This window comes from Mobula birostris, chromosome 7, assembly GCF_030028105.1.
Source record: "Mobula birostris isolate sMobBir1 chromosome 7, sMobBir1.hap1, whole genome shotgun sequence".
NCBI classification, from domain to species: domain Eukaryota; kingdom Metazoa; phylum Chordata; class Chondrichthyes; order Myliobatiformes; family Myliobatidae; genus Mobula; species Mobula birostris.
In genome coordinates this window covers 172,537,711-172,563,936 of record NC_092376.1, presented here as the reverse complement: position 1 = coordinate 172,563,936, position 26,226 = coordinate 172,537,711, and the positions used below count along the sequence as shown (strand labels likewise).

The window sequence follows — 26,226 nt, the reverse complement described above, 5'->3', positions numbered from 1 at the left end:
GGAGTTTGTTCACCAGTCAGCTGGCAGTTGTCCCCCTCCGTGACTCTACACACAGAGCCTCTGTGGGATTTTAAAGATAAATTATCATAACAGCCAGCTGATATTACATATTGATTTGTTAGCCCCAAATCCATTCAACGCTGAGAAAGGAAGAGCATGAAACTGATTGGTGGGTGGCCATGTCAGTCATTATCAGAGGCCGAACTCCAGCCAGCTAAATACTGTATCCAGAGGGGTGACGCATTTGAAGGCGGGATCTTCAGTTATCCGATGATGTGATTCGGGCGTCCTTTCGCCAAGGTGAGAATAATGGCGCCCGTTGTCCAATTAGGAATGCGCAACTGTCCGTGGTTGTGGTTGATTGGTGAGAGCTGACGTCAGTCAGAGAACTGCCGCACGGCCAGGCGGATGGACGTGCGCCTATGTCCTATAGGCCGCTGAGACGTCATTTAGGACGGAAGGGGCGGGGTGGAACAGTGGGCTCGGCCATGGTAGGCAAGGAGAAGGAGTTAACTATCCACTTCAGTCCGGGTTGTGTGCAGCTGCTGGAGGTAAGCGGCCCTCAGGACCCCGGGACACCGGTTACTAGCCCCATTACTGCAGCTTCAGTCCGGTGCAATCCCCGCAGTCGCGTCAGAAACGGCTCCGCCTCGCAACTGGGCCCAGAGGAAAGTTCCCTCTCCGAGAGGGGTGGTACTGAGGGAGAGTCACACTGTGGGAGGGGTGGTACTGAGGGAGGGTCACACTATGGGAGGGGTGGTACTGAGGGAGAGTCACACTGTGGGAGGGGTGGTACTGAGGGAGGGTCACACTGTGGGAGGGGTGGTACTGAGGGAGGGTCACACTGTGGGAGGGGTGGTACTGAGGGAGAGTCATACTATGGGAGGGGTGGTACTGAGGGAGGGTCACACTGAGGGAGGGGTGGTACTGAGGGAGAGTCACACTGTGGGAGGGGTGGTACTGAGGGAGGGTCACACTGTGGGAGGGGTGGTACTGAGGGAGAGTCACACTATGGGAGGGGTGGTACTGAGGGAGGGTCACACTATGGGAGGGGTGGTACTGAGGGAGGGTCACACTGGGAGGGGTGGTACTGAGGGAGAGTCACACTGCGGGAGGGGTGGTACTGAGAGAGGGTCACACTGAGGAGGGGTGGTACTGAGGGAGGGTCACACTGAGGAGGGGTGGTACTGAGGGAGGGTCACACTGGGAGGGGTGGTACTGAGGGAGGGTCACACTGTGGGAGGGGTGGTACTGAGGGAGGGTCACACTGGGAGGGGTGGTACTGAGGGAGGGTCACACTGTGGGAGGGGTGGTACTGAGGGAGGGTCACACTGTGGGAGGGGTAGTACTAAGGGAGTGTCACACTGTGGGAGGGGTGGTACTGAGGGAGGGTCACACTGGGGGGGTGGTACTGAGGGAGGGTCACACTGGGAGGGGTGGTACTGAGGGAGGATCACACTGAGGGAGGGGTGGTACTGAGGGAGGGTCACACTATGGGAGGGGTGGTACTGAGGGAGGGTCACACTGTGGGAGGGGTGGTACTGAGGGAGGATCACACTGAGGGAGGGGTGGTACTGAGGGAGGGTCACACTGTTGGGGGGTGGTACTGTGGGGGGTGGTACTGAGGGAGAGTCACACTGTGGGAGGCGTGGTACTGAGGGAGGGTCACACTGAGGGAGGGGTGGTACTGAGGGAGGGTCACACTGAGGGAGGGGTGGTACTGAGGGAGGGTCACACTGTGGGGGGGTGGTGCTGAGGGAGGGTCACACTGTGGAGGGGTGGTACTGAGGGAGGGTCACACTGTGGGAGGGGTGGTACTGAGGGAGGGTCACACTGTGGGAGGGGTGGTACTGAGGGAGGGTCACACTGAGGGATGGGTGGTACTGAGAGAGGGTCACACTGAGGGAGGGTCACACTGGGGGGGTGGTACTGAGGGAGAGTCACACTGTGGGAGGGGTGGTACTGAGAGAGGGTCACACTGGGGGGGGTGGTACTGAGGATGGGTCACACTGTGGGGGGGTGGTACTGAGGGAGGATCACACTGAGGGAGGGTCACACTGGGGGGGTGGTACTGAGGGAGAGTCACACTGTGGGAGGGGTGGTACTGAGAGAGGGTCACACTGGGGGGGGTGGTACTGAGGATGGGTCACACTGTGGGGGGGTGGTACTGAGGGAGGATCACACTGAGGGAGGATCACACGGTGGGAGGGGTGGTACTGAGAATGGGTCACACTGGGAGGGAGTGGTACTGAGGGAGGGTCACACTGTGGGAGGGGTGGTACTGAGGGAGGGTCACACTGTGGGAGGGGTGGTACTGAGGGAGAGTCACACTGTGGGAGGGGTGGTACTGAGAGAGGGTCACACTGTGGGGGGGTGGTACTGAGGGAGGGTCACACTGTGGGAGGGGTGGTACTGAGGGAGGGTCACACTGTGGGAGGGGCGGTTCTGAGGGAGGGTCACACTGTGGGAGGGGCGGTACTGAGGGAGGGTCACACTGTGGGAGGGGCGGTACTGAGGGAGAGTCACACTGTAGGAGGGGCGGTACTGAGGGTGGGTCACACTGTGGGAGGGCTGGTACTGGGGCGGTACTGAGGGTGGGTCACACTGTGGGAGGGGCGGTACTGAGGGGGTCACACTGTGGGAGGGGTGGTACTGAGAATGGGTCACACTGGGAGGGAGTGGTACTGAGGGAGGGTCACACTGTGGGAGGGGCGGTTCTGCGGGAGGGTCACACTGTGGGAGGGGCGGTACTGAGGGAGGGTCACACTGTGGGAGGGGCGGTACTGAGGGAGAGTCACACTGTAGGAGGGGCGGTACTGAGGGTGGGTCACACTGTGGGAGGGCTGGTACTGGGGCGGTACTGAGGGTGGGTCACACTGTGGGAGGGGCGGTACTGAGGGGGTCACACTGTGGGAGGGGTGGTACTGAGGGAGAGTCACACTGTGGGAGGGGTGGTACTGAGGGAGAGTCACACTGTGGGAGGGGTGGTACTGAGGGAGGATCACACTGAGGAGGGGTGGTACTGAGGGAGGGTCACACTGTGGGGGGGTGGTACTGAGGGAGGGGTGGTACTGAGGGAGGGTCACACTGTGGGAGGGGTGGTACTGAGGGAGGGTCACACTGTGGGGGGGTGGTACTGAGGGAGAGTCACACTGGGAGGCGTGGTACTGAGGGTGGGTCACACTGTGGGAGGGGTGGTACTGGGGCGGTACTGAGGGTGGGTCACACTGTGGGAGGGGCGGTACTGAGGGGGTCACACTGTGGGTGGGGCGGTACTGAGGGAGAGTCACACTGTGGGAGGGGCGGTACTGAGGGAGAGTCACACTGTGGGAGGGGTGGTACTGAGGGAGGGGTGGTACTGAGGGAGGATCACACTGAGGAGGGGTGGTACTGAGGGAGGGTCACACTGTGGGGGGGTGGTACTGAGGGAGGGGTGGTACTGAGGGAGGGTCACACTGTGGGAGGGGTGGTACTGAGGGAGGGTCACACTGTGGGAGGGGTGGTACTGAGGGAGGATCACACTGAGGGAGGGTCACACTGTGGGGGGGTGGTACTGAGGGAGGGTCACACTGTGGGAGGGGTGGTACTGAGGGAGGGTCACACTGAGGGATGGGTGGTACTGAGAGAGGGTCACACTGTGGGAGGGGTGGTACTGAGGGAGGATCACACTGAGGGAGGGTCACACTGTGGGGGGGTGGTACTGAGGGAGGGTCACACTGTGGGGGGGTGGTACTGAGGGAGGGTCACACTGTGGGAGGGGTGGTACTGAGGGAGGGTCACACTGAGGGATGGGTGGTACTGAGAGAGGGTCACACTGTGGGAGGGGTGGTACTGAGGGAGGATCACACTGAGGGAGGGTCACACTGTGGGGGGGTGGTACTGAGGGAGGGTCACACTGTGGGGGGGTGGTACTAAGGGAGGATCACACTGAGGGAGGATCACACGGTGGGAGGGGTGGTACTGAGGATGGGTCACACTGTGGGAGGGGTGGTACTGAGGGAGGGTCACACTGAGGGAGGGGTGGTACTGAGGATGGGTCACACTGTGGGAGGGGGTGGTACTGAGGGAGGGTCACACTGTGGGAGGGGTGGTACTGAGGGAGGGTCACACTGTGGGAGGGGCGGTACTGAGGGAGGGTCACACTGTGGGAGGGGCGGTACTGAGGGTGGGTCACACTGTGGGAGGGGTGGTACTGGGGCGGTACTGAGGGAGGGGTGGTACTGAGGGAGGGTCACACTGTAGGGGGGTGATACTGAGGGAAAGTCTCACTGTGGGAGGGGTGGTACTGAGGGAGGGTCACTGTGGGAGGGGTGGTACTGAGGATGGGTCACACTGTGGGAGGGGTGGTACTGAGAGAGGGTCACACTGAGGGAGGGGTGGTACTGAGGGAGGGTCACTGTGGGAGGGGTGGTACTGAGGGAGGGTCACACTGTGGGAGGGGTGGTACTGAGGGAGGGTCACACTGAGAGGGGCGGTACTGAGGGAGAGTCACACTGGGAGGGGTGGTACTGAGGGAGGGTCACACTGAGGGAGGGGTGGTACTGAGGGGGTCACACTGTGGGAGGCGTGGTACTGAGGGAGGGTCACACTGAGGGAGGGGTGGTACTGAGGGGGTCACACTGGGAGGGGTGGTATTGAGGGAGGGTCACACTGTGGGGGGGTGGTACTGAGGGAAAGTCTCACTGTGGGCGGGGTGGTACTGAGGGAGGGTCACTGTGGGAGGGATGGTACTGAGGGAGGGTTACTGTGGGAGGGGTGGTACTGAGGGAGGGTCACACTGAGGGAGGGGTGGTACTGAGGGAGGGTCACACTGTGGGAGGGGTGGTACTGTGGGAGAGTCACACGGTGGGAGGGGTGGTACTGAAGGAGGGTCACTGTGGGAGGGGTGGTACTGAAGGAGGGTCACACTGTGGGAGGGGCGGTACCAAGGGAGGGTCACAATGTGGGAGGAGCGGTACCGAGGGAGGGTCACACTGTGGAGGGGCGGTACCGAGGGAGGGGTCACACCATGGGAGTGGCGGTACCGAGGGAGGGTCACAATGTGGGAGGGGCGGTACCGAGGGAGGGTCACACTGGGAGGGGAGGTACCGAGGGAGGGTCACACTGTGGGAGGGGCGGTTCTGAGGGGAGGTCTCTCTGTGGGGGGACCTGGGTTGGAAGGTGTTGAATCAGGCAATACTATACAATAGGTTCTTGAGCAGGTTTACTTCACCTCATCCACCTGCCCAGTCTGTGGGTGGGCAGAGTTGGTGTACCACACGTACACGGAAGGTGAGAGGTTGCAGCCGCTTTGAGTTTCTCAGAGAGCTGCTGCTGAGGTTCTGGCTGCACTTGAGTCCAGCGCTCCTCATATACGGGCACCCAGTTTGTAAGGGGGTGGGGTGTGAGGACGATCTCCTGGTGGGCTTGGTCCTGGGCCTGGCCAAGATGGTCATTCACGGGTCTAGGGGGCGAAGGTGGAGGGCGCTGCCCGGGCTGACTGCCTGCCGCTTTTCCAAGGATACATTCATGAGTAGTACTTCCTCAGTGTTATTGACTGTTTTATAGATGGTAGTGACAATATTTTAATCAGAGTGTGCTTACTGTCTTGTAAATACTGAATGTTTTTATCTTGTGTATATGTAAGTAAATGTAGTTTGGTTTTTAAAAGAAATATTGGTACTGAGGGACGGTCACACTGAGAGGGATGGTGCTGTGGGAGTGTCATGGTGTGGGAGGGATGGTACTGAGAGAGAGGCTCAAACCTTTAGGAACTCTCTCCTAAAGTTGAAAATTTGTGGCAAAATCACAAAGAAGAATTCTTGGGGCCATCAGGAGACTTTGGGAGTGTGGAGTATCCTCTCAGCAGTGGACTGGACTGAAACATTTTCTTTGCCTGGAAAGTTTCTGTTTGATGAAGTTTTTTGGGCTGTGCCTATTCAGCGCTGAGCAGTGGGTGTGGGTGGCAGATTGCCAAAGTTTCGAGTCTAACTCTGCGGGGAGCAGGGATGGATTTATTCCGTTTGTAACAGAAAACTCCTCCTCTTCGGAGTGCTTAGCCCCAGGGGGGCTGCTGAAGAGGACTTTGGAGCAGCTGACAGAAGAACGGACTGGCTCTTCATTGTTTGTAGCCACATAGGAGCGCTGAGGTTTTAACACCTCGCGGACTTCCCCTGCCTATCCACTCCATCCCGCCTCCTCTCTGAACTGTGCTCCTCTGGGTGTAGACTGTGTAATATCCCAGTCAGGGACTGACGCTAAGCGTGGGTTCAGGTGACGGGTGGGAAGGTGAAAAAGGAGAAGCACCTGAAGGCTTCTTCCCTGAGAGAAGAAGTGGGCAGGAGGTGTTGAACCAAGCTCAGAGTGGTCCTGTGGCTGTTGAGATTCAGGAAGAGCCTGGTTGTCGGAGGAGGGGAGGGAAGTGGTGCCTCTGAAATGGAGGTCGGTGTGCCTCAGCGTAGGTATCCTGAAGACCAGGGTGCACTGGAGGAAGATTTACCCCTGGTAAAGGCTGTATTCCCCTCACAGCTGGAGGATTGCCCTATGCTGGGGGGGGCATCCCCAGAACATGCATCCTCTGGGCTGGTGAGAGGGGCTGTGTGGGGAGGCAGACGCCTTCAGCTGAGACAGCACACTCAGAACGAGCAGCAAAGGGCATTGCTTGTGGGTGGGGGCGGGGGGTCACCAGTGGGATTAATTTCCCAGATTGCCTTAATTGAGGCTAGATACTCTGCGAAGTAGTGTCTGGTCCATGAGGTGAACAGAGCAACCTTGGATCGCCATTCTGTGCAGCCAATCAGAGAGAGGATGTCCTGAGGGGTGAGGTGGGAGGGGACTCTGCTCGTGCTGATTCTGGGGAGGGTGACAAGGATGTGGGGATGGGCATAGCCCAGCTTGTATCCTGGCTCTGGGCATAATTCTGGACCCAGGGGTGGTGGGGCCTCCCTCTGTCACTGGTCCTGGGGATGGGACAGTGGCCATTGTGGGGTCTTCTGTTCGGGCTGCAGTGAGAAGTGAGGTGGTCACGTCGGGTGCGATGGCTAGTGAGGAGAGCCTGGGACACAGTGAGGGAACGGGGGAGGGGTGACTTGAAGCTGAGAAGACGGACCAAGTCACGGGCTGTCCCTGTGCAGGAGATCCGGATGTTTGTGGAGGAGGAAACTGATCGCTAGTCAGATCTGTAAGGGATTGTTCAGTCTCTCTGCACTATTCTCCAACAGAAGGGGAGGGGAATTGAAGTGACCCGTAAGGAGAGGCGCCAGTTTAAGAGACTCCTGGAGTCTCTGAGAAGGGTTGTAGAGTGAAGATGGGAGATGGCTGGAAGGAGAGCTCTACTCCTTTCTAAGGCTCTGGTTCAGTAAGATACATCATGAAGTTCAGTGTGGCAGTTGAAGACGTTCCACAGATTCCTTCATCTCTGTCCTCTGGGACGGGAGATATGTGGTGAACTTCTTGCAGGAAACCTGCATTGTTCCAGGAGATGAAACAGACTGGCTCAGGGAATGGCGGGGGTTCCACATGAGTCACTTCAACTCCACTTCCAGCAGGGTGGCCCCTTATTGCCAGCCTGAAATAGTGAAGGTTCAGGAACTCATTGCAGGCTGCCTGCTTCACCTTGCCGTGTGCCAGGATGGTGTGCCGATGCATTGTGTCGGTGTGTACACCCCTGAGCCCGGCCAGCTGCAGGTGTGCCTGTTCAGAGAGGTACCCGCATTGCTGGAGGCCACAGATCATAATGAATACGTCATCCTGGGAGGTGGAGGCTCACAGATCAATCATCTGTACATCATCTCTGGGTGCATGTCTCCTGGGCGTTGCCTGCCTCCATGCGGCCAGTTTCCTGTTCGGACCACCACCTGGTGTGTGCGGAGCTGAAGGCGCTTTCTGCATGGGTAGGGTCCGCGTACTGGCACTTCAACAACCGGCTGCTGGAGGTTGGCCAGTTCCAGGATTCGTTCCGTCAGTTCTGGAGACCTGGCAGGAAGAACAGGAGTTTCCCCTCCCTGAGGCTCTGGTGGGATGTGGGCAAGGCTCACATCTAACTGTCCTGGCAGGAATATGTTCGTAGATTGACCAAGTGGTACTGAGCGGATTGATGCACTGTTGTCTTTGGTAGAGCTGACCAGTGCCCTCAGCCAGCTGTAGAGAGGCAAGTCCCGGGGACTGGATGGTTGACCGTTGAATTTCTCTGGGCCTTCTGGATGTCCTCGGGGTTGATTATTCAAGGGTATTGGGGGAAAGCATGGTGCCAGGTAGGATGCCACTCGCTTGGTGCAGGGCAGTTGTAGCCCTGTTGCCACAGAAGGGAGATCTCTATTGCCTGAGGAATTGGCACCCAGTATCTCCCTCAGTGCGTAGTACAAGATCTTTGCCCGGACAATGGCCGATTGTCTGGGCTCCGTGCTGGCCCAAGTAGTAGTCCACCTTGATCAGTCCTGCACGGTCCCAGAATGGTCGATCCAGGACAATATCCAGCTTGTCCAGGATCTGATTTACTTGTGCCAGAAGGCTGGTCTGTCAGTCACTTTCTCCCTTGACCAAGAGAAGGCTTTTGATTGAGTAACCACGAGTACCTTTTTGGGACTCTGCGAGTGTTTGGGCTCAGGCCGCATTTTTTGGCCCACGTCCAACTGTTGTACACGGCTGCAGAGAGGCTAATGAGTCCTTGACAGCACCCTCGTGCTTTGGGAGGGGGATGCGTCAGAGGTGCCCCATCAGGGCAGTTGTACTCTGTTTGCGTGGAGTCTTTTCTGTGCCTTCTCTGTAAGAGGTTAACGGGTTTGGTTCTACATGAACCAGACATTGAGGTCATCCCTTCGACTTATACCGATGACGTCCTCCTCCCGGTTACCGGCCCTTTTGACCTCTAGATGATGAAAGACTGCCAGAAGATCTTCTCAGCTGCTTCCTCTGCAAGGGTTAACTGGGAAAAATGTGCAGGCCTCTTGGGCCAGTGGCAGGTGGAAGGGTCCCTGTCGGAGGGGCTGAGACATGTTGCATGGAGCAGCACGCACATCCTCTACCTGGGGTCTACCTAACAGCCAGAGGAGGCCTGTCCAGCAAACTGGCGGAACTTGGAGACAAAAATCTCTCCCTGGCTGGGGTGATGGTGTGGCCTCCTTTCAAACATTGGTATTAAATCAGCTGGTAGCCTTCATGATATGGTACTGGCTGGGTACTTTATTCTGCCCCCCCCCCCCCCCCCACTGCCTTTGTCTACATGACCCAGAAGAGGCTTGTGGACTTCTGGGGCAATCGATGGCATTGGGCCCGTGCTGTGGTCTTGAGACTACTGATTGTGGAGGGCAGTCATTGATTGGTGTGTGTGTGTGCACCCAGCTGGTGGCTCTACACCTCAGGACCCTGTACTGTGACCACCCTCCGAGATGGCACTTGGGGGTATCAGCTTTCTCTGTTGGGGACATTGCCTACTGGAGGGCACGCAGCTTCCAATGGACAGCATCAGCCATGCTGCTTCGAGGGAGCAGCCGTGGTTTTACAGGGAGTTGTTGGGGGTGTGGAGTTTAATCTCGACCAGACGGTGTTCCTGCGCTGGTAGGGGTGGGGAGGGGTGACAGAGCTCTAGCTGTGAGGGGGACTGGATTCCATCCTGACACTTCAGGTGTCGAGGGGGCTCGTGGAAGTGGAGCAGTTCCAGCTGCACCAACAGACGTAAGAGCAGAATTAGGCCATTTAGCCCATCGAGTTTGCTCTGCCATTCCATCATGGCTGGTCCCAGATCCCACTCAACCCCATACACCTGCCTTCTTACCATAACCTTTGATGCTCTGACCAATTGGGGAGCTATCATTTTTCGCTTTAAATATACCCACGGTCTTGGCTTCCACAGCAGTCTGTGGCAGAGTATTCCACAGATTCACTACTCTGTGGATTAAAAAAAAAAAAAATTTCCTTCTTACCTCTGTTCTCAAAGGATCGGACCTCAAGTTTGAGGCTGTTTCCTCTGGATACCACCTCAGTAGGAAACATCCTCACCATATCCACCCTTTCTAGCCCTTTCAACGCTTGATAGGTTTCAATGAGATCCCAAAGCACTCATCTAAATTCCAGTGAGTACGGGCTCAAAACTGCCAAATGCTCCTCATGTGTTAACCCCTTCATTCCCAGAATCATCCTCGTGAACCTCCTCTGGACTCTCCAATGACAAAACATCCTTTCTGAGATATGGGGCCCAAAACTGTTCACAATACTCCAAGTAGAGCCTGACTAGTGTTTTATAAAGCCTCAGCATTATCTCCCTGTTTTTATATTCTATTCCCCTTGAAATGAATGCCAACATTGCACTTGCCTTCTTTACCACAGCCTCAACCTGTAAATTAATCTTCTGGGAGTTTTGCACATGGACTTCTAAGTCCCTCTGCACCTCTGATGTTTGAACCATCTTCCAGTTTAGATCATTCTCCGCGCTATTGTTCCTTTACCAAAGTGCATTATCTTACATTTCCCAACACTGTATTCCATCTGCCACTTCTTCGCCGATTCTTCCATTTTGTCTAAGTCCTGATGCAATCGCATTGCTTCCTCAGCACCATCTACCCTTCCAACTATCTTTGTATCGTCTGCAAACTTTGCCACAAAGCCATCAATTCCGTTATCTAAATAGTTGACAAATGTGATACCCTGAGGAACACCATGAGCCACTGGCAGTCAACCAGAAAAGCTCCACTTTATTCCCACTCACTGCCTCCTTCCCTTCAGCCATTCCTCTATCCATGCCAGTATCTTCCCTGTAATGCTATGGAATTTTTTTCTTCTTGTAGCTTTGTGTGGCTCCTCTCTCATCAGAATCAGGTTTATTAGCACCAGCATGGGACGTGAAATTTGTTAACTTAGCAGCAGCAGTTCAATGCAATACATAATTTAGCAGAGAGAGAAAAAAATAAAATAAAATAAAACAATAATAAACAAGTAAATCAATTACGTGTATTGAATAGATTTTTTTTAAATGTGCAAAAACAGAAATATTGTATATTAAACAAATTGGGGTAGTGTCCAAAGCTTCAATGTCCATTTAGGAATCTGTGATGGCAGAGAGGAAGAAGCTGTTCCTGAATCGCTGAGAAGCCTTCAGGCTTCTGTATCTCCTACCTGATGGTAACAGTGAGAAAAGGGCATGCCCTGGGTGCTGGAGGTCCTTAATATTGGACGCTGCCTTTTTGAGACACTGCTCCCTAAAGATGTCCTGGGTACTTTGTAGACTAGTGCCCAAGATAGAGCTGACTAGATTTACAATCTTCTACACACAAAATACTCTGCAGATGCTGGGGTCAAAGCAACATTCACAGCATGCTGGAGGAACGCAGCAGGTCAGGCAGCACCCGTGGAAATGATCAGTCAACGTTTCGGGCTGGAGCCCTTCGTCAGAACTGTAGGGGAAGGGGCAGAGGCCCTATAAAGAAGGTGGGGGCAGGGTGGGAAGGAGAAGGCTGGTAGGTTCCAGGTGAAAAACCAGTAAGGGGAAAGATAAAGGGGTGGGGGAGGGGAGGCAGGAAAGGTGAAGAAGGAATAGGGTAAAACACAATGGGTAGTAGAAGGAGGTGGAACCATGAGGGAGGTGATAGGCAGCTGGGGGAAGGGGGGCAGAGTGACATAGGGATAGGGGAAGGGAGGGGGAGGGAATTACCGGAAGTTGGAGAATTCAATGTTCATACCAAAGGGCTGGAGACTACCTAGACGGTATATGAAGTGTTGCTCCTCCAGCCTGAGTTTAGCCTCATCATGGCAGTAGAGGAGGCCATATATGGACATATCTGAATGGGAATGTGAAGCAGAGTTGAAGTGGGTGGCAACCGGGAGATCCTGTCTGTTGTGGCGGTCAGAGCAGAGGTGCTCAACGAAACGGTCCCCCAATCTGCGTCAGGTTTCACCGATGTAGAGGAGGCCGCACTGGGAGCACCGGATGCAATAGATGACCACAACAGACTCACAAGTGAAGTGTTGCCTCACCTGGAAGGACTGTTTGGGGCCCTGAATGGTGGTAAGAGAGGAGGTGTAGGGACAGGTGTAGCACTTACGCTTACAGGGATAAGTGCTGGGTGGGAGATCCGTGGGCAGGGACGTGTGGATCAGGGAGTCGCGGAGGGACTGATCCCCGCGGAAAGCGGAGAGGGGTGGAGAGGGAAAGATGTGCTTAGTGGTGGGGTCCTGTTGAAGGTGGCGGAAATTGCTGAGGATAATGTGCTGGATCCGGAGGCTGTTGGGGTGGTAGGTGAGGACAAGAGGAACTCTGTCCCTGTTGTGGTGGCGGGAGGCTGGGGTGAGGGCCAAAGTGCAGGAAATGGAGGAGATGTTGGTGAGGGCATCATTGATGACGGCAGAAGGGAAACCACGATCCTTAAAGAAAGTGGACATTTGACTCTCATAACTACCTTGACTATACCTCTTCCCACCCTGCCACATGCAAAAATGCCATTCCCTATTCCCAGTTCCTCTGTCTCCGCCGCATCTGCTCCCAGGATGAGGCTTTCGGTTCCAGGACATCTCAAATGGGTGATGGCATAAACATTGACTTCTCTAACCTCCGTTAATGCCCCACCTCCCCTTCGTACCCCATCCGTTATTTATTTATTGTTATTATATATATTTTTTTTTCCTCTCTTTTTCTCCCTCTGTCCCTCTCATGATACTCCTTGTCCATCCTCTGGGATTCCCCCCTCCCTCTTTCTTTCTCCCTGGGCCTCCCGTCCCATGATCCTCTCATATCCCTTTTGCCAATCAACTTTCCAGCTCTTGGCGCCATCCCTCCTCCTCCTGTCTTCTCTTATCATTTCGGATCTTCCCCTCCCCCTGCCACTTTCAAATCTCTTACTAGCTCTTCTTTCAGTTAGTCCTGATGAAGGGTCTCGGCCCGAAACTTCGACTGTATCTCTTCCTAGAGAGGCTGCCTGGCCTCCTGCATTCACTAGCAACTTTTAAGTGTGTCCTTTGATATTAAGCTTCCTTCAGCCACATCTCAGTGATGCCCACAACATCTTACTGACCAATCTCTAATTGTGCCGTGAGTTCATCCATCTTATTTTGAATGTGAAGCGCATTTAAATACAGTACCTTCAGTCCTGTATTCTACGTCCTTTTGAATTTTTCCTCTATGGTACAATTTAACTTTTTGTTCTGTCTGCATTTGTACGCAATCATTGGCTTGTCCTTCCTTACATACATGTTACATTCATCATCTACTTGTAAACCTGCTGGCTCATCCTCAGCTCTATCGTACTGGTTCCCATTGCCCCGTCATATTAGATTAAATCACTCCCAACCGCTCTAGTAAACCTACCCACAAGGATATTGGTCCCCATTGGATTCAAGTGCAACCTGTCCCTTTTGTACAGGTCACACTTGCCCCAGAAGAGGTCCCAATTATTCAGAAACCTGAATCCCTGTCCCCTGCTCCAATTCTTCAGCCACGCATTTATCTGCCGTCTCACTCTATTCCTATCCTCACTGTCACATGGCACAGGCAGCAATCCCGAGATTACTACCTTGAGGTCCTGCTTCTCAGCTTCCTTCCTAAATCCCTGTATACCGTCTTCAGGATCTCTTCCCTTTTTCTACCTATGTTGTTGGTACCAAATAGTGCCACGACTTCTGGCTGCTCACCCTCCCGTTATAGGATGTGGAAGCATTCAGAAACATCGTGGACCCTGGCACCTGGGAGGCAAACTACCATCTGTGTTTCTTTTTTGCGTCCATGAATCGCCTGTCTGTCCCCCAACTATAGAGTCCCTATTATTGCTGCCACCTTCTTCAGTTCACTCCACTTCGGAGCCACAGGGCCAGACTCAGTGCCAGAGGCACGGCCGCTGTTGCTTCTGGAGTACTTAATGTTGAGGGGGACGGCCACAGGGCTGCTCTCCACTATCTGACTTTTTACCTTCCCTCTTTTATCTGTCTCCTGCAACCATGGGGTGACTACCTTCCTGTTGCTCCTTTCTTTCATTGCTTCACTTTCCTTATCAGACTGAAGGTGCTCGAGCTGCAGCTGAATAAAAATAAAGAAATAAGAAATAAACTTACCTGCTTACCTACTTCCTATTCAAGATTCCTGGAGTCCCTTGGGTGAAGACAGTGGAGGGCTTATAGGGGTGCCTTATTCCCTAGCCCTAGGGAGTGGGGTGGGCATGTTAGGTGGAGGCGCTGCCTGCTTGGAGGGTGACAAAGGTGTGGAATGTTTTAAGGGGGAAGAGAAGACTCCTTCGAAGCCAAGATACTGGATTTTAGCTGGTCTGTGGAGGAGATTGGGCAGTTTGTGAAGGACTACGGGAGGAAACCGTTTGAGGCCCAGCTGGCCACTGACCTGCAAGGGTTTGTTGGATTCATTCACACCATCCTTGAAAAGAAGGAGAAGGGTGTGGAAGTGATGCACAAGGAGAGGCACCAGTTTAATAGACTCCTGGAGTCCCTAGAGAAGGGATGTGGGCGAAGATGTTGGAGGGCTCGAAAGGAAGCTCTATTCCTTTGTCCTAGGGCTCTGGTGAGGGGTCTCAATAAAAAAGATCATGACGCTAATTGTAGCACTGCTTAATCAATGGTGGCAGTTGTGGGGGCACTGTGTAGATTCCATCATCTCTCTGTCCTCCAGGGGTAGGAGATGTATGATGAGTTTCTCACAAGAATCCCTCTCTGTTTCAGGAGATGAATCCCCAGGCTCCTGGAATGGCAGGGGGGTGGGGGAGGTGGTGTGAGGTTCCACATAAATCACCTCAGCTCGATTTCCAGTGGGAATGCAATTTCAGGAACTGCCTGTTTTACCTCGCCATGAGGCAGGATGGTGTGTCAATGCATTTTGTCAATGTCTACGCCCCTGAGCCCAGCCTGATGCAGGTGCACCTGTTCAGAGAGGTGTCTGCTTTGCTGGGTACCACTGACCGTAACAAGTGAGTCATCCTCGAAGGTGACTTCAATTGTACCCTGAGAGAGGGATCCCTCTGGTCCCCAGAGTAGTCAGACTTCGCTTAGGAAGTTACGGGAGCTGGTCGGGTCCTTTGACTCGGTTGAAGTCTGGTGGAGCATTCACCCTGACTCCTGTGCTTTCTCATGGAGGTATAGAGGGGTTGGAGGCTTGCGGATTTATCAACTGTACATCGCCAGGGCACACGTCTCCTGGGTGTTGGCTGCCTCCACGTGGCCGATTGTGTGCTTAGACCACCATCTGGTGTGGGCAGAGCTCAATGCACTGCCTGCACGGCTGGGGTCTGTGTACCGGCATTTCAACAACGGCTGCTAGAGGATGGCGAATTCTGGGATTTGTTCTGTCATTTTTGAAGGACCTGATAGGAAGAACAGGGGAGTTTCCCCTCCCTGAGGTTCTGGTGGTATGTGGTCATTTGAGTTTCAGGAAGAGGTTGAAGTCAGAGACTTGTGAAGTTGTAAGAAACACTTCGAAGTTGTACTCCACTGTAACTTAGTGCTTTTGATTCCCTACTCCTGAGTGGGCATACGAATAGAGCTTCTCGAGCGTAGAACTGAAACAGCCTTGGGAGTAGACGGCATCACTGCTGATGTGATGAGTAGCTCAGTCAGTAGCCGCAAGCTCATTGTCTGCAGCTGAGAAGAAGAGATGTTCCAGTGACCTCAGAGCTGACGGTGATCCTGATGAGAAAGGAGACAGCTGATAGTGATGATAAAGGCTTCTACTGCCTGCCGGTGGAAGAGTCATCTGGATCTTCAGCTGCGCCCTTCTGGTCATGGATGGCTGTTCCCGGAATCACGGTGTGGATTCCGTCTGTCCGGACACACCGTGATTACTCAGAACAGCCCGGGAACTGGCCCTTTGGTTATGCCATGTTGACCTTGAACCTTTTGCCTGAGTATAATCCGTACCCCTCCAGTCCCTGTCTGGGCGGCAGCCAGTGTAATGCTGTACAGTGCCAGCAATTCCTGCCACTGTCTGTAAGGAGTTTATACATCCTCATGGGTTTTCTCTGGGTACTCTAGTTTCTAAAGATGTATAGGTTAGGCTTAGTAGATTGTTGGCATGCTATGTTGGTGCTGGAAGCATGGCGAATCTCATGGGTTACACCCACCACATTCTCAGACTGTTTTGATCGTTGGTGTAAACGATGCATTTCACTGTACTGTGTGTTTCGATATACTTGTGACAAACAAAACTAATCTTAAATCTAGTCCAGCAACCTTAACACCCATAGTTTGTCTGCTTCTGCCATACCCCGGCAGTGTATTCTAGCCACTCCCCACTCTCCTGTCCTACACCTCAGATAACACTGCTGGGAGGTCAGTGTGTCCTCACTCACTGCTGTCGAAGGCCAGGTGCTCCCCAAATCTGTCCTCCGGGGTATCTTTCACTATCTCACAGCCTCTCTGCCAATGAAGTACGTTGGAGGAGTCGTCTCTGTATTGGACAGGTGCTAACCAGCTTACTCTCAGCCATGATAATGATTAACTTTATCTATTCCGTGCAGTGAAACCCATCATTTTATGCCAAATGAAATCGGGGTCTGGGGGCAGCCCGCAAGTGTCACCACGTTTCTGGCACCAATGTAGCATGTCCGCTGTTGCGTGAATGAAGTCGCCAGAGAAAGGCACTGGTAGATATGGAGCACCTTCTTTACTCAGCAAAACAAGATACAGCAGGCATCATATGGAGATGCTTTTGGGGAAAGGTCTGGCTGGCTCATTGTGGGCTCCATAGTTCGTGTGCTAAACATCAAAGGACAATTCCATATTTAAAATGTATCCACAATGCTTTCTTTGAAACCACACACAAACTTTACATCTCCTGATTCACACTCACACCACAGACTTATAAATGAATTTTAATCAGCATTGTCTGGTCCGTGATTCACAACTGTGAGGAACCAATTGTTCAGAGATGCATTTTAAATTAAATCTCCAATTTATATTCAGATTTGCAGATTGGTGGCTGAAGTCATTTGCTAACTATAAATGTGCTAAACCAAAAATCGCTCTAACGTCCACAACTTAAGAACCTGTACGTCTTTGGTATATAATAAATTATTTGCAGAGCACTTTTCATCCAGAAGATGTAGTTCAAAATGCTTTACAATGAGATGAAGTGCAAATGTGAAATTAAAGATAAAAAGATATTTGTTAAAAGCAAGGTTAAATAAATAGGTTTTGAGTTGGTGAACAAGAGAGAATCTGCAGAAGATGGAAATTCGAGAGGGGGGGAGAGAGAGAGAGACATCCGTCCACACACCCACACGGAAAACAGTACAGTCAATGTTTTGGGCCTACCTGCCTTTTCCCCATAACCCTTTATTTCCCTGCTATGCAAAAATCTATCCAGACTTATCTTAAATAGATTTACTGATGTAGCCTCCACTGCTTCATTGGGCAAAGAATTCCACAGATTCACCACTCTCTGGGAAAAGCAGTTCCTCCTTATCTCCATCCTAAATCTACTTCCTTGAATCTTGAGGCTATGTCCCCTAGTTCAACTCTCACCTACCAGTGGAAGTAACTTTCTTGCCTCTATTTTATCTAGCACTTGCATAATTTTATTTATTTCCAGCAGATCTCCTCTCATTCTTCTGAATTCCAGCGAGTACAGTCCTAGGCGACTCAATCTCTCCTCATAATCTACCCCCTTCATCTCTAGAATCAACCTGATGAACCTCCTCTGCACTACCTCCAAAGCTAGTATATCCTTCCTCAAGTAAGGAGACCAGAACTGCACGCAGTACTGCAGGTGCAGCCTCACCAGTACCCTGTACAGTTGCAGCATAACATTCTGTTCTAAAATTCAGTCTCTCTAGCAATGAAGGCCAACATTGCATTTGCCTTGATAGCCCGGTGCACCTGCAAACCAACTTTTTGTGATTCATGCACAAGCACTCCCAAGTCCCTCTGCATAGCAGCATGCTGCAATTTTTTACCATTTAACTGATAATCTGGTCTTTCATTTTCCCTTCCAAAGTGGATGACCTTGCATTTAGCAACGTTGTACTCCATCTGCTAGACTCCTTGCCCACTCACTTAACCTATTTATATCTCTTTGCAGACTCTCCATATCTTCTGCACAATTTGTTTTTCCACTTAATTTAGTATCATCAGTAAACTTAGATACACTACACTCGGTCCCCTCTTCCAGATCGTTAATGTATATCGTGAATAGTTGTGGGCCCAGCACTGACCCCTGCGGCACACCACGCACCCTGATTGCCAACCAGAGTAACACCCCTGTATCCCAACTCTCTGCTTTCTGTTACTTAACCAATCCTCTATTCCTGCTAATCTGTCATCCCCAACTCTTTTTATGTGGTACCTTATCAAATGCCTTATAGAAATACAAGTAAATAATGTCTATCTGTTCCCCTCTATCCACTGCACTTATTACATCTTCAAAGGACTCCAGTAAGTTTGTCAAACAGGACCTGCCTTTGCTGAATCCATGTTGTGTCTGCCTGATGGATCCATTTCTTTACAGATACCTCACTATTTCTTCTTTAATGATAGCTTTAAGCATCTCCCCAACTACAGATGTTAAACTAACTGGCCTGTAGTTACCTGCCTTTTGCCTGCATTCTTTTTTGAGCAGTGGTGTGACATTTGCCCTCTTTCAATCTACTGGGACCTGACCAGAGTCCAGAGAATTTTGGTAAATCACCACCAACACCTCTACTATAACTTCTGCCATTTCTTTCAGTACCCTGGGATGCATTCCATTAGGACCAGGGAACTTGTCTATCTTCAGGCCCACAAGTTTGCACACCACTCCCTCTTTAATGATAAGTATTGTATTGACGTCCTCATTTCCCATCGCATCCGTAACATCTCTCTTTGTGTCCTCTACCGTGAAGACCAACAAAATATAGTCATTCAAAGCCTCGGCCATTTCCTCATTCCCTAATATCAATTTCCCTTTCTTGTCCTCCAAAGGCCTATGTTCACTTTAGCCACCTTTTTCCGCTTTAGAAACATAGAAAACCTACAGCACAATACAGGCCCTTCGGCCCACAAAGCTGTGCCGAACATGTCCCTACCTTAGAACTACCTAGACTTTACCCATAGTCCTCTATTTTTCTCCATGTAGCCATCCAGGAGTCTCTAAAAAGACCCTATCGTTTCCGCCTCCACCATCGCTGCTGGCAGCCAATTCCATGCACTCACCACTCTCTGCGTAAAAAAATTTACCCCTGACATCTCCTCTGTACCCACTTCCAAGCAACTTAAAACTATGCCCTCTCGTGCTAGCCATTTCAGCCCTGGGGAAAAGCCTCTGACTATCCACACAATCAATGCCTCTCATTATCTTGTACACCTCTATCAGGTCACCTCTCATCCTCCATCGCACCAAGGAGAAAAGACCGAGTTCACTCAACTTATTCTCATAAGGCATGCTCCCCAATCCAGGCAACATCTTTGTAAATCTCCTCTGCACCCTTTATGTGGTTTCCACATCCTTCCTGTACTGAGGCAACCAAAATTGAGCACAGTGCTCCAAGTGGGGTCTGACCAGGGTCCTGTATAGCTGCAACATTACCTCCTGGCTCCTAAACTCAATCCCACAAAATAATCTGCAGATGCTGGGATCAGAGCAACACTCACAACACGCTGGAGGAACTCAGCAGGTCGGGCAGCATCAGTGGAAACGATGAGTCGACGTTTCCACTGATGGTGCCCGACCTGCTTTGTTCCTCCAGCGTGTTGTGAGTGTAAACTCAATCTCACGATTGATGAAGGCCAATGCACTGTATGCCTTCTTAACCACAGAGTCAACCTGCATAGCAGCTTTGAGTGTCCTATAGACTCTGATCCTCCACACTGCCAAATTCTTACCATTAATACTATATTCTGTCATCATATTTGACTGACCAAAATGAACCACCTCACACTTATCTAGGATGAACTTCATCTGCCACTTCTCAGCCCAGTTTTGCATCCTATCAATGTCCTGTTGTAACCTCTGACAGCCCTCCACACTATCCATAACACCCCCAACCTTTGTGTCATCAGCACATTTACTAACCTATCCCTCCACTTCCTCATCCAGGTCATTTATAAAAATCACAAAGAGATTTTATATAATTATAAAAACTTTCACTATCCATTTTTATATTTTGTGCTAGTTTATTTTCATAATTTAGCTTCCCTTTCTTTATTGCTCTTTTTGTGGTACTTGGTTGCTTTTTAAAGTTTTCCCAATCTTCCAGTTTCCCACTACTCTTGGCGACTTTGTATACACGAGCTTTTAGTTTGATACCTTCCTTTATTTCCTGAGTTATCTGAGGCTGGCTCTCCCCACCCTTACTGTCCTTGTTTTTAACTGGGAAATCAGAGAGAGCACTTGGAGGAAACCCACACCATCACAAGGAGATCGTACAAACTCCTTAGAAATGGGTGGGAATTGAACCGCAATCTTGCACCCTGACACACAACCCTCATGACCAAGCAGGCTGTGCAACTGGAACCCATGTAGTTCGATCAAGGCGAGCTTTTGTTGGCTGCTGGGTTCTGGCAGTGTCCCACAGAGCACCCACAGCAGCTGTGAATGTGGTGCTGTTGCAGAGAGTTGATGCTGCATTCATCCCCTGCTCCTTCACACTGCAGTCGAGATATTTGGGTTGTCAGGGAAGCTATTATACTCTTGGATTCCACTGCAATGAGACATGAAAAGTGGCAGATGGAGTTCAAACAGAAAAGTGTGAAGTGACTCACTTTGCAAGGTCGAACTTAAAGGCAGAGCAGAGGGCTAATGACAGTGTTCCTAGCTGTGTGGAGGAAGGGGGGGGACCATAGGGTTCAAGTCCATAGATCCCTCAAAGTTGTTGAAAGGGTGGTTAAGAATGTGTATAAAGTGTTGGCTTTTATTAGTCGGGGGGGGGGGTTGAGTTGAAGAGCTGCAAGGTAATGTTGCAGTTCTATAAAATCCTGGTTAAATCACACTTGAGACCATAAGACATAGGAGCAGATTTAGGCCATTCAGCCCATCGTGTTTGCCCAGCCGTTCAAACATGGCTGATCCTGGATCTCACTCAACCCCATACACCTGCCTTTTCACCATATCCTTTGATGCCCTAGTTGATCAGGAACCCATCAACTTCTGCCTTAAATATACCATAAGAGCATAAGACATAGCAGAATCCGGCCATCTGGCCCATCGCGTCTGCTCCACCATTCAATCATGGCAGATCCTTTTTTCTTCTCCTCCTCAACTCCAGTTCCCAGCCTTCTCCTCATAACCTTTGATGCCATGTTCAATCAAGAACCTATCAATCTCTGCCTTAAATACACCCAATGACCTGGCCTCCACAGCTGCATGTGGCAACAATTCCACAAATTCACCACTCTTTGGCTAAGGAAATTTTTCCACATCTGTTTTGAAAGGGCGCCCCCCCCCCCCCCCATCCTGAGGCTGTGTCCTTTTGTCCAAGACTCTCCCACCATGGGAAACATCCTTTCCACATCTACTCTGTCTAGGCCTTTCAACATTTGAAAGGTTTCAATGAGATCCCCCCCACATCCTTTTGAATTCCACCGAGTACAGACCCAGAGCCATCAAACGTTCCTCGTATGATAACCCTTTCAATCCTGAAATTATCCTTGTGAACCCCCTCTGGACCCTCTCCAATGCCAGCACATCTTTTCTAAGATGAGGAGCCCAAAACTGTTCACAATACTCAAGGTGAGGCCTCACCAGTGCCTTATAAAGCCTCAGCATCACATCCTTGCTCTTGTATTCTAGACCTCTTGAAATGAATGCTAACATGGCATTTGCCTTCCTCGCCACCGACTCAACATGCAAGTTAACCTTCAGGGTGTTCTGCACAAGGACTCCCAAGTCCCTCTGCATCTCAAATTTTTGGATTTTCTTCCCGTTTAGAAAATAGTCCACAAACTTATTTCTACTACTAAAGTGCATGACCGTGCATTTTCCAACATTGTATTTCATTTGCCACTTTCTTGCCCATTCTCCTAATCTGTCCAACTCCTTCTGTATCCTACCTGTTTCCTCAACACTACCTGTCCCTCCAACAATCTTCATGTCATCTGGAAACTTGGCAACAAAACCATCTATTTCATCATCTAAGTCATTTAAATACAGATTAAAAAGAAGTGGTCCCAACACCGACTCCTGCTGAATGCAGCTAGTTACTGGCAGCCAACCAGAAAAGGATCCTTTTATTCCCACTTGTTGCCTCCTACCAATCAGCCAATGCTCTAACCATGTGAGTAACTTTCCTGTAATACCATGGGCTCTTAACTTGGTAAGCAGCCTCATGTGTGGCACCTTGTCAAAGGCCTTCTGAAAGTCCAAATATACAACATCCACAGCATCCCCTTTATCTATCCCAGGGGTCCCCAACCTTTTTTGCACTGTGGACCGGTTTAATATTGACAATATTCTTGCGGACCGGCCGACCCGGGAAGGAGGGGGGGTGGGGTAGGGTTGCCAAAGGACAAGAGTAGCAGTCAAATACGTTGTGTTTACCCAGAGAAAGACTACAATGACCATGAAGCCTTGCGCGGGCACCAGTGCGCATGCGTGCCCTGCCCCTGCGTGTACCTGCTGATTTTTTTTTCCTGCAAATACTTTTTGGCGATTCTGTTCGGTGGGGTGGGGGGTGGCATTAGTCACGACCGGAATATAGGTGATAAGTGGCTAATACACTCAATTTCGTTTGTAAAAAGGTTTATCTAACGAATTTAATATTAAACACACAGCGCATATTTTCCTCGCATGAATATAGTGATAAGTCAATTATCAGGGGAGGACAAGGGAGCTTGAAGTAAGTGTTGAACGAACTTCCAGTAGAAGTGGTAGAGGCAGGTTCGATATTATCATTTAAAGAAAAATTGAATAGGTATATGGACAGGAAAGGAATGGAGGGTTATGGGCTGAGTGCAGGTCGGTGGGACTAGATGAGAGTAGCGTTCGGCACGGACTCGAGGGGCCGAGATCGCCTGTTTCCGTGCTGTAATTGTTATGTAAGTAAGTGAATAGCATCATAACATTTTACGTAACATTTGGATATTAAACACACAGCACATATGTTCCCCGTATGATCATATAAAATCATTGCAACACACCAATATTGCTGAATCAGTGGGAGCCCTGGGCTTGGTTTCCTGCAGCCACACGGTCCTATCGAAGGGTGATGGGAGACAGCGATACTCGAAGGGGATTCCTTATGTCCAGTCTATTCCGCAATTTAGTTTCCGTTGCATTCATTGCAGAAAACTCCGCTTCGCAGAAAAATATTGGAAATGGAAGCAACGTTTTCAGTGCTTTCGTGGCTATCTCAGGATATTTAGCCTTGACTTTGATCCGGAATGCTGGCAGAGATGTTATGTCAAACACACTTTTCAGCTCGCCGTCATTTGCAAGCTGGAGGGGTTGATCTCCTTCCCGCGCTGACATGGATGACGCGTGCATAATGACCTCGCGTGCGTTCAAGCTCAACCGTGGCCATGACGGGGAATGAGGGAAGGTGCCGTGTTTCCCCGCGACCCGGTAGCACATGCTTTGCGTCCTGGTGGTTGGGTACCGCTATCTATCCTACTTGTAATCTCCTCAAAGAATTCCAACAGGTTTGTCAGGCAGTATTTTCCCTGAAGGAAACCATGCTGACTTTGTACTATCTTGACTCCATCACCTCATCATTGACAATTAACTCCAATATCTTCCCAACCACTGAGGTCAGGTTAACTGATCTATAATTTCCTTTCTGCTGCCTTCCTCCTTTCTTAAAGAGTGGAGTGACATTTGCAATTTTCCAGTCCTTTGGCACCATGCCAGAATCCAATGATTTTTTGAAAGATCATTTCTAATGCCACCACAACCTCTAACGCTGCCTCTTTCAGAACTTTAAGGTACAGTTCATCTGGTCTGGGTGACTTATGTACCTTGGTCTTTCAGCTATTTGAGCACTTCTCTCTTGTAACTTCACCCATGTCTCTTCCTTCACACACTACAACATTAGGCATACTGCGAGTGTCTTCCACAGTGAAGACTGATGCAAAATACTAATTTAGTTCATCAGCCATCTCCTCGTCCCTTATTATTATTTCTCCTGCCTCATTTTCTAGCAGACCTATATCCACTCTCATTTCTCTTTTATTTTTAACATGAAAAAACTTACTATCTACTTCGATATTATTTGCTAGCTTGCTTTCATATTTCATCTTTTCCTTTCCAATGATTTTTTTTTAGTTGTTCCCTGTAGGTGTATAAAACTTCCTAATCCTCTATCTTCCCACTAATTTTTACTTTGTTGCATGCCTTCTCTTTTGCTTTTACAATAGCTTTGACTTCCCTCATCAGTCACAATTGTACTATTTTTCTTCATTTTTGGAATACACATGTCTTGCCTTCTTCATTTTTCCCAGAAACGTACGCCATTGCTGCTCTGCTGACATCTTTGCCAGCAGCTCCTTCCAATTTACTTTGGCCAACTCCTCTCTCATACCACTGTAATTTCTCTTACTCCACTGAAATACTGCTACATCAGACTTTACTTTCTCCCTATCAAATTTCCAGTTGAACTCAATCATATTGTGATCACTGGTTCCTAAGAGTTCTTTTACCTTAAGATCCCTAATCTGTAATAGTGCAACAAGGTCATTCACTTTATTTCTTGTACTACGTGCTTTTAGGTACAACATCTTGAGTACCGTTTGCTATCATTTCTTGCTATACCCACAGACTTGGCCTCCATTGTAGTCTGTGGTAGAACATTCCACAGATTCACTACTCTGGCTAAAAAAATTCCTCCTTGTCTCTGTTCTAAATGGTCACCCCTCAATTTTCAGGCAGTGTCTCGAGTTCTGGATACACCCACCATAGGAAACATCCTCTCCATATCCACACTATCTTGTCCTTTCAACATTCGGTAGGTTTCAATGAGATCCTCACGTATTGTTCTAAATTCCAATGTGTACATGCCCAAAGCTGCCAGACATTCCTCATATGTTCCTTGGAACGTTCCTTCATTCATGGAATCATCCTCGTGAACCTCCTCTGGACTCTCCAGTGACATCATATCCCTTCTAAGATGTGGGGCCCAAAACTGTTGACAACACTCCAAGTGTGGTCTGACTAATGTCTTGTAAAGGCTCAGCATTATGTCCTTGCTTTTATACCAGAATCAGGTTTATTGTCACCCGAATATGTCGTGAAATTTGTTAACTTAGCAGCAGCAGTTCATTCATTGCAATACGTAATGTAGAAGAAAAAAATAATAAACAAATCAATCAATCGGATACATGTATATTGAATAGATTAAAAATCATACAAAAATGAAGTAATATGTATTAAAGTACAAGGTAGTGTTGGTGGGTTCATTGTCCATTTAGGAATCGGATGGCAGAGGGGAAGAAGCTGTTCCTGAATGACTGAGTATGTGCCTTCAGGCTTCTGTACCTCCTATTTGATGGTAACAATGAGAAAATGTGTGCCCTCGGTGCTGGGGGTCCTTAATAATGGACGTTGCCTTTCTGAGACACTGCTCCTTGAAGATGCAACACAACTCAAAAGTTGCTGGTGAATGCAGCAGGCCAGGCAGCATCTCTAGAAAGAGGTACACTTGACGTTTCGGGCTGAGACCCTTCGTCTTGAAGATGTTCTGGATACTTCGTAGGCTAGTACCCAAGATGCCGACTAAATTTACAACCCTCAGCAGCTTCTTTTGGTCCTGTGCGGTAGTTCCCTCCCCCTTCCCCCCATACCAGACAGTGATGCAGCCTGTCAGAATGCTCTCTATGGTACATCTATAGAAGGTTTTGAGTGTTTTTGTTGACATACCAACTCTCTTCAAACTCCTAATGAAGTATAGTTGCTGTCTTTCCTTCTCTATAGCTACATTGATATCTTGGGGACCAGGTTAGGTCCTCAGGAACTTGAAACTGCTCACTCTCTCCACTTCTGATCCCTCTGAGGATTGATATGTGTTCCTTCATCTTACTCTCCCTGAAGTCCACAATCAGCTTTTTTGTCTTACTGATGTGAGTGCCAGGTTGTTGCTGTGACACCACTCCACTAGTTGGCATATCTCAGTCCTGTACACCCTCTTGTCACCACATGAGATTTTACCAACAATGGTTGTATCATCAGCAAATTTATAGACGGTATTTGAGCTACGTCTAGCCACACAGTCATGGGTATATAGAGAGTAGAGTAGTGGGCTAAGCACACACCCCTGAAGCATACCAGTGTTGATCGTCAGCGAGGAGGAGATGTTATCATTAATCCGCACAGATTGTGGTCTTCTGGTTATGAAGTCGAGGATCCAATTGCAGAAGTCTGAA

At 50.2% G+C, this 26,226-nt stretch overlaps 1 protein-coding gene across 1 annotated transcript in view; it reads left to right on the top strand.

Annotated features, from left to right (window-relative positions):
* The first annotated feature begins 404 nt into the window (after positions 1-404).
* Positions 405-26,226, top strand: part of mat2b (methionine adenosyltransferase 2 non-catalytic beta subunit methionine) — a 63,038-nt gene continuing 37,216 nt past the window's right edge. Inside the window, exon 1 of the mRNA XM_072264088.1 lies at positions 405-551. Within this exon, the coding sequence (XP_072120189.1) occupies positions 423-551 (129 nt within the window). The 5' untranslated portion in view covers positions 405-422. The remainder of the gene's footprint in view (positions 552-26,226) is intronic.